The sequence below is a fragment of the Morchella importuna genome (assembly GCF_003444635.1).
Source record: "Morchella importuna strain M04M26 chromosome Unknown Morimp01GS008, whole genome shotgun sequence".
NCBI lineage: Eukaryota > Fungi > Ascomycota > Pezizomycetes > Pezizales > Morchellaceae > Morchella > Morchella importuna.
In genome coordinates, this window is record NW_025763405.1 from 206,910 (window position 1) to 220,959 (window position 14,050).

General features: G+C 44.9%; 3 protein-coding genes across 3 annotated transcripts; all 3 read left to right on the forward strand.

The window, feature by feature from the left end:
- Positions 1–1,936: 1,936 nt before the first annotated feature.
- Positions 1,937–2,386, forward strand: LAJ45_03572 (uncharacterized protein; the record flags this gene model as incomplete). Its single annotated transcript, XM_046113157.1, has 1 exon — positions 1,937–2,386. One exon carries the CDS (start codon positions 1,937–1,939, stop codon positions 2,384–2,386), a length of 450 nt encoding a protein of 149 aa, XP_045973450.1.
- A 3,569-nt stretch (positions 2,387–5,955) lies between these two features.
- On the forward strand, positions 5,956–6,498 carry LAJ45_03573 (uncharacterized protein; the record flags this gene model as incomplete). Its single annotated transcript, XM_046113158.1, has 2 exons — positions 5,956–6,379; positions 6,434–6,498. The coding sequence occupies 2 exons, from the start codon at positions 5,956–5,958 to the stop codon at positions 6,496–6,498; spliced, it is 489 nt and encodes a 162-aa protein (XP_045973451.1).
- A 3,335-nt stretch (positions 6,499–9,833) lies between these two features.
- LAJ45_03574 (uncharacterized protein) lies at positions 9,834–10,322 on the forward strand (the record flags this gene model as incomplete). Its single annotated transcript, XM_046113159.1, has 3 exons — positions 9,834–9,856; positions 9,920–10,084; positions 10,178–10,322. The coding sequence occupies 3 exons, from the start codon at positions 9,834–9,836 to the stop codon at positions 10,320–10,322; spliced, it is 333 nt and encodes a 110-aa protein (XP_045973452.1).
- Positions 10,323–14,050: the final 3,728 nt, after the last annotated feature.

The following is a 14,050-nucleotide window of genomic DNA, read 5'->3' on the forward strand; positions in this document are numbered from 1 at the left end:
TCGGCGCTTCCTCTTCGTACAATGAAGGATGTAGCGCAAAGGTAGTTATCAATGGCTGCTGTTGCCACTCGTGGGTGCATATAGTACCTTGGTCTTTCTAATAGACTAAGCGCTTATTCTTCTACTGAGAGCACGGTGACTATCCGCCACTAAGCAAAATACTCAGAGTATGGGTTTAAGCGAGTAGTTGTCTTATCGAGACTTTGGTAGGGTATGCGATAGGTAAAGAGTAAAGTTAGGGATAAGGTACAATATAGTGTTTCATTCCTATAAGCCATACATTTGAAAAAATTACCGCCGATTACAACAGTAACTATGTAAAGCGTACTTAAGAAATAAAATCTGGCTTTGCTCTTCAAGTATTTCAAGGATCTCTAGTGTTTCCAATAGCGTAGAGTAGGTAGTAAATACCTCGCTAAGAAACCCGCCAGGTCCAACTTGCAACTCATCAAACGGATGTTACTCAGAAATCGGCGGTCTCTACAGGTCTTAGCGAGTCGCTGTTCTGTAGTCCCCTATTCCTTTCGGATTCCTGACTTGATGGTTGATGATACCCTCAAGTCTTCGCAGAATCAAGCCCTATTTATACATGTTGGAACCTATGCCAAGGCCCGCTTTCTAATACTAACTGATACAACGATAATAGAATAAGATAACGCTCCCGAAGATAACCCAGATAGAAAAGCGCCCCCGCATAGTCCCGTCCTCCATTCTAATTCCGACACGTAACCCCGAACCTTGCAATTGCCAGTCATCAGGCTGTATCATACTAATACTGGACCTACTTCCCTAAGTAGAACAGCCTGCAGCCGTAAGCCCCGCTCCCTATTCTATTCCGGGTGAGACACCCAATAGTAAGCGTGCCGTCATGCTAGTATAGTACTAGTGTGGTAACACCGCGTGCCCCCACATTACCCGATACCTTTCTATGCTTGTCCTTGTTACCCGACCGTCCTCGCATCACAACCCGTCACTCGTATTCCTCATTGTCCTAAGCCCCTAGGACAGTGTTCCGTAGTTCCTGTAACAGGTATACTATAATATTAGACAAGCAATTCAACTCTCTGAATTTTCACATTTTGTCATGATTGCCTTGACAACTGAGTATGATTTCTGAACTATGTAATATTTGGAAGTTACACATTTGTCGTGGTTTCTGAAGCCTACTCTCTACATCAATCTTGATGTATCCTCAGAGAATATAGTTGAAGCTCGTTGCCGCGTGGCCTTAGCCCGGACGTGATATATATACCCAGTCTCGCTTGTTCCGGCCGGGTGCGGGACTAATTGATAGTAATTTCCTACAGTAAAATCTATGAATAATGATTTCTTGCAGTAGCATCGTGAAAGACATGCATATCGCTTATCGTGGGATAGTGGACAATACCCTCATGCTTTGCAACGGCTGAAAACCGCCTATGAATCCAAATGGCGTGAGGAAAGCTGGTGGGTCAGTGATGTACTATGTTAATTGTATTTTTTCCTTTCGTCAAATGATGTCGTTTGTTATGTGTGCTGGACCCATATTCTACGAACCTAAAATTGATGGCCCCAGAAGTCGGAGGTAGTCCGGCCAAAATTCCCGTATATGGGATATCCTCGCCTGGCTAACCCTAAGAGTCACGAGGACTGACCTTTCCTGACTTTTTTGAAGCCCAGGACCGCTGAATTAATTGAGTTGAGGGGTGGTGCAAACCGCGCGTATGATAATTGTGCCGTGCATGGTCATGTGACGTTACCACCGTCTACCCTGTGCGAGGTTGAGTTCCACCCGATCTTCTCTTCCAAAATCTCCACCATTCACACCTTCAAAAACAAAAAAACACAACAACCTATCACATTTTCCCTCTTCAATTATCAAGCGAAGAGGTAAGTATCAAATGCCCACCTCTATTATACAACAACTAGATTACTTACCGAGACTTGCGTAGTAACTATGTATCCGACCCCCGCCTACATCGTCAACGCTGCCTACCACCTAGGCACCCTCGAGCGCAAGCCTCGGAACAACAAGGCGGTGCTCACATGCCGTGCCAGCGAGGATCTCCGCGCCCACCCCAAAGCTCCAGAAGACTTCGAATGCCTCATCGATACAGAGACCGCCCCGGAGGTATACCAGCTACGCACGATTCAGACGAAAATGCATATCAGTAAAACCATCGATCTCACAGTCATAGAACTTGGGGCCGCGGATACGGTTCACGAACTGCGGAGGACTCAACCTATGATCTTATGGGAGATAGACGCGCTCAAGAGGCTCATGGAGGGAGATGAGGCGAGCTGGGTCTACTCGCACGTTTCTTCAAGTCTGCCCTGGATCTGCGTGAACCTCGTGGCAAGAACCGGTAAACCAAAACGGAAAAGGGGGGAGGATTATGATGGATAAACAGAACACCTGGTATCGGGAGTGGTAAATCTGCTTTTGTAAATTATAAAGGATTCGCTGAGCCATTCTTCGAGTGCCTCCCCTGTGGTACAAAAACGGAATAGATAAGTAGTCAGGATAACCGTTTGGTGGTGACGAATTGGTAGAAAAGGGTATATTTTACCTTTATTTAGGGTAACAGAGGTACTTATTACACTATTACGGTAATGCTATCCTACAAATCTGGTGAGTTATCCTCTGTCTGTGGATGCTACGCGGCTGGAGAAAAGGGGGGGGGGCAGGGTCTGGAGGGGTCGAGAACTGTGACGTTTAGAGTGACTGGGAACACTCACAGCAGCTGGCAGGCGGAGGTCATCACCGCCATCACCGGCACCGCTATCATGAAGCTGTCAGTGATGTCGTACTGCACTACGCATGAGACCCGGTCTCGCCAGAATGATGTGCATCTCAACCTTTAAACAATAGTATTTCCCAACTTTTGAGACCCTAGCTCTGAAGGAGATGGTTTGAAGGTGATGCTGATATAGCTGATTGATGATTTCTTAATCCGAAGATATTTGTATAATGAAGCTGTAAAGGTTCGTGATAATCGCTAGTATATCCTTCTAGCTGAGATACCGTGACAGCCTGGATAGCTTATCCCTCCTGGGCTGAGTGCCTGGGTTTAGTTCCTCACGATATCCTGTCTGTCCTACAAGTTATCATTTCCACCCCAATCATGCAGAAATTGTTATTTACTACACATAAAAAAAAGGATAACTTATCCTAATCGTACCAGAGTCGATGTACCACATGGCTCCCAGCCCAACCCAATATGATACCAGCAGCATGCTCAATAGCAATGGTTCTTCTGAGATCCTCTTTCTCTTCAATAATTTCTTTCTTACAAGTAATGTGAGGACCAATAACCACCAATACATCAACTAGATCCCCAATCCTTATTTTATAGTTGGTTATTATGACCTTCGGTGCATCCACTTTGCAGCTATTAACTCCAGCCCACCTCCCCAGACCTTCAACCCATCACGTCTATGAATCTAAATAGCCAGACTCAACGTTACTAGCCCCTGGACTAAAAGCAAGCCTTCCCTGACCTTCTATCCATTTCCTAAAGACCTGGATATGGGTGGTCTAGGGATATGGAGGGTTCCTGCTCATCCGCGGGGGCGAGGGGTGGGTGGTGGTGTCTGAAGGGATTAGAATATTATAGTAGGACACAGAGAATTGCAAAAAATACTCCAATACCTCGGCATGAGGTAAAATTGTGAATTGTGAACGACATCTGACTATCCCTATGAGACAACTCCTCACAGGGCTCTCCCACGCTTTGGAGGGGATTCTCTTCTTCGTTTCACGGGCTACCCCCAGAATCGAGTACACAAACACCACAAGTACAGAAAGAGAAACCTCTGGTTTGGGAGGATGAAGCACCTCCTTATCCTCATCCCGATCCTTGTGACCTGTGGTACCTACAGTATAGTCCTACATGTTCAATTACAAGTGGTGGGATCGAACGTATGTCTAGCTCGGGCTCACTAAGGGAGGACGCGAACAATAGATATATTTCAACCCTGAGGACCAGGCGGAGAAAGAATACGGAGTTAGCCGCTCCCCCGGGTAAAAGAAGCGCTGGTGCGGAGATATTTGAGTTTTTGAGTACACAATGGAGATATTTTAAGTAATTAATAGTTTTAGAGACTAAATAAAGAGAGAGAAAATATAGTCGAGCTACTATGCACCCTGATATCCTGTATCTGGACTTAGGGGCCTTATGTATTGCGGTGCTGTTTTTTAGCAGCTGCGAACATTTGAGTTCTGAAAGAATGGACTAGTATTCATTAATAACTCATTACGTAAACCCGCGAAGATGAATATATATAAGAGCATGCCGTGTAAGAGCCGGCCTGTAGAGCATGAATTTAGAACTATATAATTACCCCGAAACTTGTGTTCTGGCTCGTGGGGGGTCCCTTGTGCTCCCGTGGCCTTCAAGAGTCGTGAATTCTGACCACAAACTGAATAGATTTCATTTCCGGATTAGGTATTTTCAGCAATACCTTAAATTATGTATATATATATGAGATCTATTTATGATATGAGATCTATTTATGACATGAGCTCTACTAAAGAGAAGTACACTATAGGTCTACCATGTAACTTGTGCTTTCAAACCTTACTGCAGATCTTTCGGGTCGCTTTACCCGAAAGGGGCATGGATGGTGATATAGCCAACTTGCGTAGGAGTGATGAGTCCAGCATATAGATACAAATCAATACCTGGGTACATTAATTGCCCTTAGGATGAATGTTGTCATTTTAGTAACTGCAATGCCCACATCCCGAACGCTAAGCACCACAGCGTGGCTTTCAAAAACATTCCAGCACCTGCCACAAAGCGAGTGATATCCCATGATGCCAAACCTCCTTGAGCGTGCTTCGAATTCGCGAGGTAACTAAGCATTAAAACCATCTATTTAGTACGCGATTATCCATGTCCCCGTGGTGGGCTGCGCGTGAGTGATCGGGAGCTAACCGGAGGACTGACCTTTCCTGCGAGAATCAAAGCCGGTAAAGACAGCGGGAGCTTAGGAAACGGACTGGAAGGCTAAAGGAGAAATGTTTCATAATGGCAAAGTCAATCCCAGAAATGCGAAGATAGAGGGTTTGGGCATGTGGCAGAAGCTGGCCTTGTTCAGTTGACACTGAAACAAGTCCAGTCATGGGTGCTGAGCAACCCCTTCATCGATCGGGGATTAAAAGACGTAGAGGAATAATCACACTTTCCGGTAAAAGCTATTGAGTAAAGTAAACCACTTCATAATCAAGGTAGAACAATCCTCACAATCTCTCTTGCACTGCACTGACTGGAGTGAGGCGTTTCATGAAGGTGCATCCTGTTGCTTACCTTAGCAGTTAAACTAGTTATATATTAGCAGTCTGTGAATTTGCCATCGCACCAAAGGGTTCTATGCAGTATGTAAGAAGGATGGGCAAGGATTTGAAAGATGTTGTTTGCATCTTGCGGCTGTGCGGGGAGGTTTCCTCTAGGAAGAAATCTGTATATATGTCGTGGACGCTGATCATAACAAAGGAGGCTTAAGATTTTGAGCTGCTCTCGTATACTTTGAGTGAGCTGAACTGCGATTTGGACGTATGTGCTTATATATTACCTCCATAATAGCAATAGAGAAATGGAAATCATAGTACGTCGAGCTGTCTCCCTCCACGCCCACATGGAGAGCAGCAAAGATATCTAATGAACAATGGCCAAAAAAAGGTCGGCCATAACAGACGCTAGTACCGTATCGGGGTCTAGTGCAAAATGTATTTGCGCTGCCACGGTAACAACTGCCGCCACGGCTCCCAATTCCATTTGAGCCCGTAGCAACCCTAACTAGAACCTCGTGCTTCTTAATCCCTTCAACAGATGCTCTCACATCCTCGATATCCAAACAAAATCACCACAATAACTCACCTTTAGATTCGCAGTTTCCTTCATTCTCAGTAGGTTTCTGCCTTATACTATTCAATGTGTAGATATACTTACCAACCCACTTTCTTCACCAGGGATGCCGAACACTAGCATTGTCGTAAACTATGACCTTATGGATGAACATACTGCCGATCCGATGTACCTCGAGTACCTCACGTGCCGCAAGTACCAGCTCCACTACGCTGTCATCAGTCGCGAAGATGAGCTCGCGGTCTGTATCACAAATAACCACAAGGCGGAAGACGCCATCCGCACCCAGATCGCAACCATCGATAAGGTCCAGTACAACGGGGACACTGAGGGGACTGCACCTTTCAAGACGATGCTCTATAGGCTCGAGGAGCTCAAACGAGTGAAATCAAACTCTGCCCCCATCATGAATGAGACGGCCTTACTTGTGAAGAGTCTCAAGGCTGCGCTCGCGGAGATCGAGCTTGAAGTAGACTATAACGAGAGACTAGTTGATGAGGCTGAGGCCGACCAGATGAAGGAATATGATGGTAAGAATGTCCTATGCGTAGTCCTGAGAGAATCGGGCTCATAACATGTTATAGACCAAATCAACGAAGAGCAAGCGATCACACGGACGCCTCCCCCTCGATCAAATCAGAGGAGATAGAGATTCCCAGGGACAACCAGATGATCAAGGAAGAAGGTAAGATCGGCTCATAATCGCCTTGGGGAAATCGACCTGAGAATTTGTGCTAGACGAAGACTATCAGTACGACCATGGCGTGAAGGTGGAGGAGGTCGACTAGGAGGGATAGTAGTGGTCGGAATCGCAGGCTGAGGAGAATTCTAATCCTTGCCGCCACGTACCTTGAGAGGCGCTATAAACTTCAAACCAGTTCGGGAAGCGGTATAGGAGTCATCCTTCTAATAGCATGTATTTTCATTGGGTGCTTCTTATGTTTATCATTAATCACGAATGGAATACGAAGTTATGTCTCCAATAAAAAACATATTCTCTTCTGGTGAGCAGTAACTAGAACCTTTGAAATTAAACTATACCATACTTCCCTACTACCTTTCATTATCTATCCGCCCAACTAAGTATAGTTTTTCTTTCTTTCCTTTGTTTTCTCAGCTTTCACAGTTTGTATTCCCTGGTGCACAGAGCGGTTGATCGGAGATGTTGATACTGCTATGTGTAGTGTAATGATAATATAATTCCCAAATCCTGCAGCAGCATCACAGTCTATTTGACTCCCTGAAATCATGTCGAAATCTGCCTGTTCTGTACGGCGGTCCTCGGGAAGGAATTTGCGTATATATTCGCTGAAAGAATATTGAAACCCTCATAGCTTTTTCTCCCCGGCCCTAGCGTATAATAATCGATGATATCGTCATTTACCGGGGTTATTTCGTCATTTCTACTAATTGATGGTAGATTTTAGTTAAAAATTAACCTTATTTCTCTACGTATAAAGATACCTCTCCCCTCCTCTCTGCGCTCCAGAACCTCCCCATCCCCTGTGGTACAAAACAGTGGGATTTGAGTTAAACAGCCATCTCCAATTTAGGGTAAACTCAAGGGCTAGCAATGATAAACTGTGTACTCTCCATAGCTATAGGTAAGCTTCTAACAGTTCCAGTCCAAGCGAGGTGAATTCAACTTGTACCATATACGTTTACGAATTGTTTAAATTTAACCTACAGAGTTTAAACTAGTTTATAGAAAACAATTTTTAAACGTATATGCTAGGGAGTTGAACTCATCTGGGTTCAGCTAATGCAGCAAGCAGAAATCTAGAGTAAAAAATAAAATGGTGACTGCGTCTAGTACATTGTGCCTGGCTTGTAGCCTCCGCTGACGATATTCATACCATACCCAGTCTTCCCCTTGCTAGAAGCACTCTTATTCCATACTTACTAGTGGAAGTTCGACGGTGCTAGCAGTCAAACCTCTGACCTTTTCTCTCCAATGTCCACCTTGATGCCACTGCACTAGCATCAAATGTACAGAGTAACCCACACTCCACCTAAATGTACCTAGCTGCTTCATTTACCACCTACCCGGCTACATACTCAGTACCCCGCTTATATCTCCCTCCGACCAGCTGCTGCCTGCTTACCTCCGTACCTGACTCCCTACCTACCTGCCCACACACCAATCAGGAGTTTATTTGACATTGATTCGATGCACTGTCAGTCGTCGCTTTGGGCGTATATTTGGGCTAAGGTTTGAGCGTCGACTTGGTGCAATTACCTAAGGATTTGGGCATCAATTTAGGCATCAATTTGGTGCTAATTTATGGTAAGTTAGGAGGTAGGGGTCTAGGTAGGGAGGCAGGTACTATAGGGGTTTAAAGTAAACGAAACACTAGGGTGTTTGAGGTAAAGGTATTTAGGTTTGATAGGATTAATATATGTAAAAGATACTAAGGTTCAGTGTAAACTAAACTCATGGAAGTTTGATTTTAGAGATGCCAACTCAGGCATGTTTAAGTTAATTAAGCAGCCCAGATCCAGGTTTATGTTAAATAAATGTGAAAATGATAAACACCTTCAAGTTTAAAAAAGCTCCGAGGTTTACCGTGCCCCCTGTTTGATTAAGTTGCGCAATTGAGATGTTTGGGTTAAACGCTAGTACACATATTTTGTACCATAGTGTAGAGGAATTAAAGTCTCGATAGCTTTTCCTCCACCAATTGTGAAAATCTAAAACGCACATCTCTTTTTCGCTTGTCACAAAGTTTCTTAAATACATCATCATAATAACAATTACAAGACAACACCACAGCTCCGGATCCTAACACCTTCCAGATGTAAATATTGTTGCCAACGCATTTGTGGTCGTTAGTGCTTTAAAGCCCCGGGATGCCAAACCTGTAACTTCTAACCTCCATAAGTCAAAGTTGAACCCAGAAATTCAAAGATAGTGAATCCACACTTGTGATGCAAGCTGCTCTTATTCCCACTTACACTGGAACAAGTTTAGTTATGGAGCTTACTGAGTGACCCCCTCATCAGGGAATTCAGAAATACCCCCTTGATTGTAGGTCTTCTCTGACTGGAGTCCGTGGAATCTGGCAAGTCTCAAGATATTAGAATGAAACACACCAAGTTTAGCTGCGACTACAGGTCAACTGTATGTAGAAAGATTTGATTTTGGCATCCTGTTCTTAGACCTATAGGGCTTCTCTTCGATATTGTGTTCACGTAGTTAGCAATGGTCCATAAATATTGTGAATTATAATCCACTGACTGGAATCAGTAAAATGGACCAAATAAGATGTAGGAGATACGGGAATGAATGTACCTTCCGGTAAAACGTATTGACTGAACCACTTCGTGGTCGAACCAGAAGAATCCGGCTAACCATCTCTCTACTGTGCAGACGGGAGTCAGTGAAGGTGCATCCTATTGCTTTCCTTGGTACTTATAATGGTCGGTGCGTACCCATTCGACCAGGGGTTCTATGGGGTAAGGAAGAAGAATTAAAACGGTTACAAGGATATGGAAGAGCTGGCGCACAGTGTACGGCCGCTTAAGGAGACTTCCTCTAAGGAGGAAACCCGTATATATATAGTGGAAGCTGATCACGAGAGAGGTATGGAATTGTGTGTGGTTATTATATAAATATAGGTTGATGAGGATGAATGTGCCTTTGAATGTATATATCACTATATCGCACATCTATACAAGAATGGATATCTCCAGAGGTCGGGTGATTGGACTCCTTAATGGCCAGGTGGCGACCTGGAAATATCGCTGGTGGGTGTTGGCAATGTTGGCGGAGATTTCGTCTAGAACAGACACTAGCACCGTATTGGGGTTTGGTGCAAAATGTATTTGGGCTGCCACGGTCAAGACTGCAACCAGGATTCTCAGTTCCATCTGAGCCGATAGTAACCCACCTAGAACCTCTTCTCTCCGCACTCCTCCAAATCATAATTCCTACACACAAACCTTCGGAATCTAAAACTCACCCAATCCACCTTTATCAGCAAAATGCTCCATACAAGTAGCTCCAAGTAGGTTTCAAAATTCAATAACTATATGGAATCAGCTACTGATAGCTACCAACCTTCCTCTAGAAATGCCAAACACAAGCATTATGTTAGTTACGACCTGATGGATGAGAATACGGCCGACCCTACGTACCTAGAGTACAATACCCTGAGAAAGGCGCATATTCAATACAAGCTCATCGATCACCAGGCTCAGCTCACGAAGTGCTTCATAGCCATTGGGAAAGTTGCGTAGGCCATCAATGCCCAGATTGAAAACATTGATACTCTGCAGTTCCACGGAGCCATGCAAGTGACTGGACTATTCAAGATCATACTCCACAGGCTTGAAGAGCTCAAAGGAGTAAGGATTGATCTTGACAGTATAACCGACGCGGTTGAGTATCGCATCAACAATCTTGAAGTGGAGATCGCGGAGCACGAGGTGGAAGTCGAATATAATGAGAAATTGGTTAACGAAGCCGAGTAGCGCAAATGGAGGAGTATGAAGGTGAGAAGGTGCTGTGAACAGAATTTATGTATATAGTTGAAATAACAGTATTTTGTAGAGGAGGTCAATGTGAGAAATAGGATGGACATGACTCCCGACTACTCGTCCGAATCGGATATGATGGAAACCCCGAGGAGCCGAGATCGTCATGATCAATAGAGAAGGTTAAATCCCCGAATGGGTTGTCTTGTGGAAGTGAGCTGACTATACCTAATAGAGGAACCCCATATCATTAAGATGGAAGGTAAGTTTACTGATGAACGACTGAGACAGGTTTGGCTAACCATGTGCGCATGATAGGCGAAGAGTACCAGTACAACCAGCAAGTCACTGCGTAGGGAAGGAAGTTTCGGAACGCTGAAGCAACTCTCTTGGGTAGTTTGAGACAGATTGCGATGCCGAAACGTGTTCAGGAAACCTGTAGGGAATATCTCTTTATGGATTATCCTTGTGATCTGTCACGAGGTTCTTTACAGTTGCCATGTTACTTTGGATAACTATTTGCCTGGATTATTTATCAGACAAGGTATGCAGTTAGAAAATGAAATTAATTCAAGTTCACTTAAATGATAACGACACAAGGACCTCTCTCAAGTAATAACGAAGACTGTTCACATGGCATTATATAATAGCTTTCTGTCACTCCCTATAACTCATGCTCCCAACCTATCAGACTTGTGAATCGAAGTTGATTTGTATCCAGGAACCCTGTCTACCACTCCCCACTCGACACGATGGTATTTGAAGAGGGGTTATATAATAAACATATTCCCACACCGAACGTTAAAATTTCAATTTGATTTCTTCTAGTAGCTATAGAAATGCATTGGATCTGACGTTTCCCATACAAAAGGTTTCGAGAAGCACATTGTTTGATCTATTAACTGAACGGCTGAGGGTTAGAGCCATTCGTGTCCCATTAACAACACTTTACCAAACCTCCACTGACGACTTTACCAGTTAAAGGCATGTTAAACGCAACAAGGATGAGTGTCTCCGGTGTTTCCTGGTAGCCGTTGGAGTTCCTCATCTAGATCTCAAGATAGTTGAGTACTCAAACAAGACATTTCGGTGGGGTATATAATCAAACGGTATATGGCATCAGAGCGGGCTTGTAACTGTTGGGGAATACAATTTACTTTTGGTGGCTCTATTGTTTGGCATATACGTGCGGACAACCCTGGGTTAACGCTCCTGGTATAATAGTAGAATACTCTCTGTTGATTCATTTCATTAGCGATGGCCTTGGTTAATGATGTGAACCCTCACGAGTGGCAAAACCTATCCCCCCCATGTATATACACTCAAAATCATGTGTGACAGGGGCCTGACTCCTTGGCAAAGTCGTCTATAAAGTTGCCCAATTTCCCTTAAAACGCCTTTCCCTCCACCAAAACATTGACACACTGTCGCTGCCCTGTCGTCGATGTCGACACTGCTCTGGATCCCTCTACATTCGACACTGCCGTAGTGCCTGCTGACGGCGCTGCTTCCAAGAAGAGACAACGCTTAGAATCCACTTAATTCCTCTCACTCTGGTGATGAATTTGACTACGCTGCAACCGCGGATACAAGCATCACTGAGGGCGAGGCCCGAGGAGGACTAGGGGAGTATGAGGAGTACGAAGAGTGCAACTACGACAGATGTGTCCTACCACACAAGAAGCGAACTGAAAGAGCGAGCTGCAGCTCTACACTCCTCAACGTAAAACCAATCTCAGCCCCCTCCATAGCTTATTCAGGCTAACTCTATCCAACATGTAACAGCTGCAGACCGCACCAGAGCGTTCAACTTCAGGGGCCAAGTATATGAGGTGCCGTGTTACGACATGTCTGTATATAGCCGGCCTCCATTGCGTGTATAATATGGTGCGCGAGAGCCAGCGTGCGGTAGGACGTGATGGCAAAGAACAGCAAGGCATCTGATTTGGTCATCGGGTTTGGTGCGACGGCTGAGAACAAGCAGCCTTTAGGGGCTACTTGGAGATAGGTGGCATCGATGTGGTAGAGGGGCTGGAAATGATAGTTAGCGTAGAAAGCCCACTCTGTTTGTAGGTGATGAATATACCACGAAAGGGGTGAAATAATTTTACGTTGATATCTTGATGCCCTGTACCGTACCTTCATTGGACGAAACGGGGGGAATGTTCCCACACGCTCTCCCTCAGTACAAGAATAAATTAAGAATTGGCAGGTTGTCTTTCCGGTCAATTCGAATCGGTTTGTTGGTTATATTGTAGCCTGTGTGTTGGAAGACAGTACACGTTGTGTAATAACTCACGCAATTATAAGCACGATATCAGTCCACACTGGCCGAGGTCAGCCTGAGTGACCGATACTTTTTCATAAGAAAGAGGTAAAGGAAAATGCCAGTCCTAAGTACACTTCCTAGTTCTTTACCTGTTATAGGAACTACGGAATACTGTTCTAAAGACTTAAGACAGTGAGGAATACGAGTGACGGGTTGTGATGCGAGGACGGTCGGGTAACGAAAGGACAAGCATAGGAAGGTATCAGGTAGTGTGGGGGCACGCGGTGTTACCACACTAGTACTATACTATTATGACGGCACGCTTACCATTGGGTGTCTCACCCGGAATAGAATGGGGAGCGGGGCTTACGGCTGTAGGCTGTTCTACTTAGGGAAGTAGGTCTAGGATGATAGTATGGTACAGCCCGATGACTGGCAATTGCAAGGTTCATGGTTACGTGTCGGAATTAGAATGGAGGACGGAACTATGCGGGGGCGCTTTTCTATCTGGGTTATCTTCGGGAGCATTATCTTATTCTATTGTCGTTGTGTCAGTTAGTATTAGAAAGCGGGCCTTGGCATAGGTTCCAACATGTATAAATAGGGCAGGATTCTGCGAAGACTTGAGGGTATCATAAAACCATCAAGTCAAGGGAATCCGGTTTACAATATCATCAGTTTAAACGCTACAGAATTATCGCTTAGCACTAGCCATTTTCCTTAACACTATATTGTACCTTATCCCTAACTTTACTCTTTACCTATCGCATACACTACCAAAAAGTCTTGATAAGACAACTACTCGCTTAAACCAATACTCTGAGTATTTTGCTTAGTGGCGGATAGTCACCGTGCTCTCAGTAGAAGAATAAGCGCTTAGTCTATTAGAAAAGACCAAGGTACTATATGCACCCCCGAGTGGCAACAGCAGCCATCAACAACTACCTTTGCGCTACATCCTTCATCGTTCGAAGAGGAAGCGCCGAACATCTATACTGCGGATACCTTCACTACTCAGGTTTCTTCGCAGAAGCAGGAACCACCGCTACCTTCGAGGAACACGATCCCGAAATCCTCAACTACCCAGAACTCTTCCCAATCAAGATCACTCTCTCCCAACAGTCTTTCGGACTCGCTCATCCAGCCCCATGGTTCATTGCTCAACCCTGGTGCAGAAGGCATCCACAGCTCAAACTCGAGCAACTTAGCAATGTCAAGGGCTCATCAGCAACGGTCGGAGGAAGACTACAACATGGAGAGTTCAATCGCCTTGAGAGATCGAGGTATCTTGGAGACCCAAGCGAAGAGGCGCCACAGGAAAGAGAGAGATGTGCCGATAGGCTCCCTCTTCGCATCGACGAGGCAGGAAGAATCCTATGGGCAGGCGAGGAGGCGGCAGGTAGACCACCGGGAGTTCTCCCCATACGTCACCCAATCAGAGAGAGATCCTCTACTC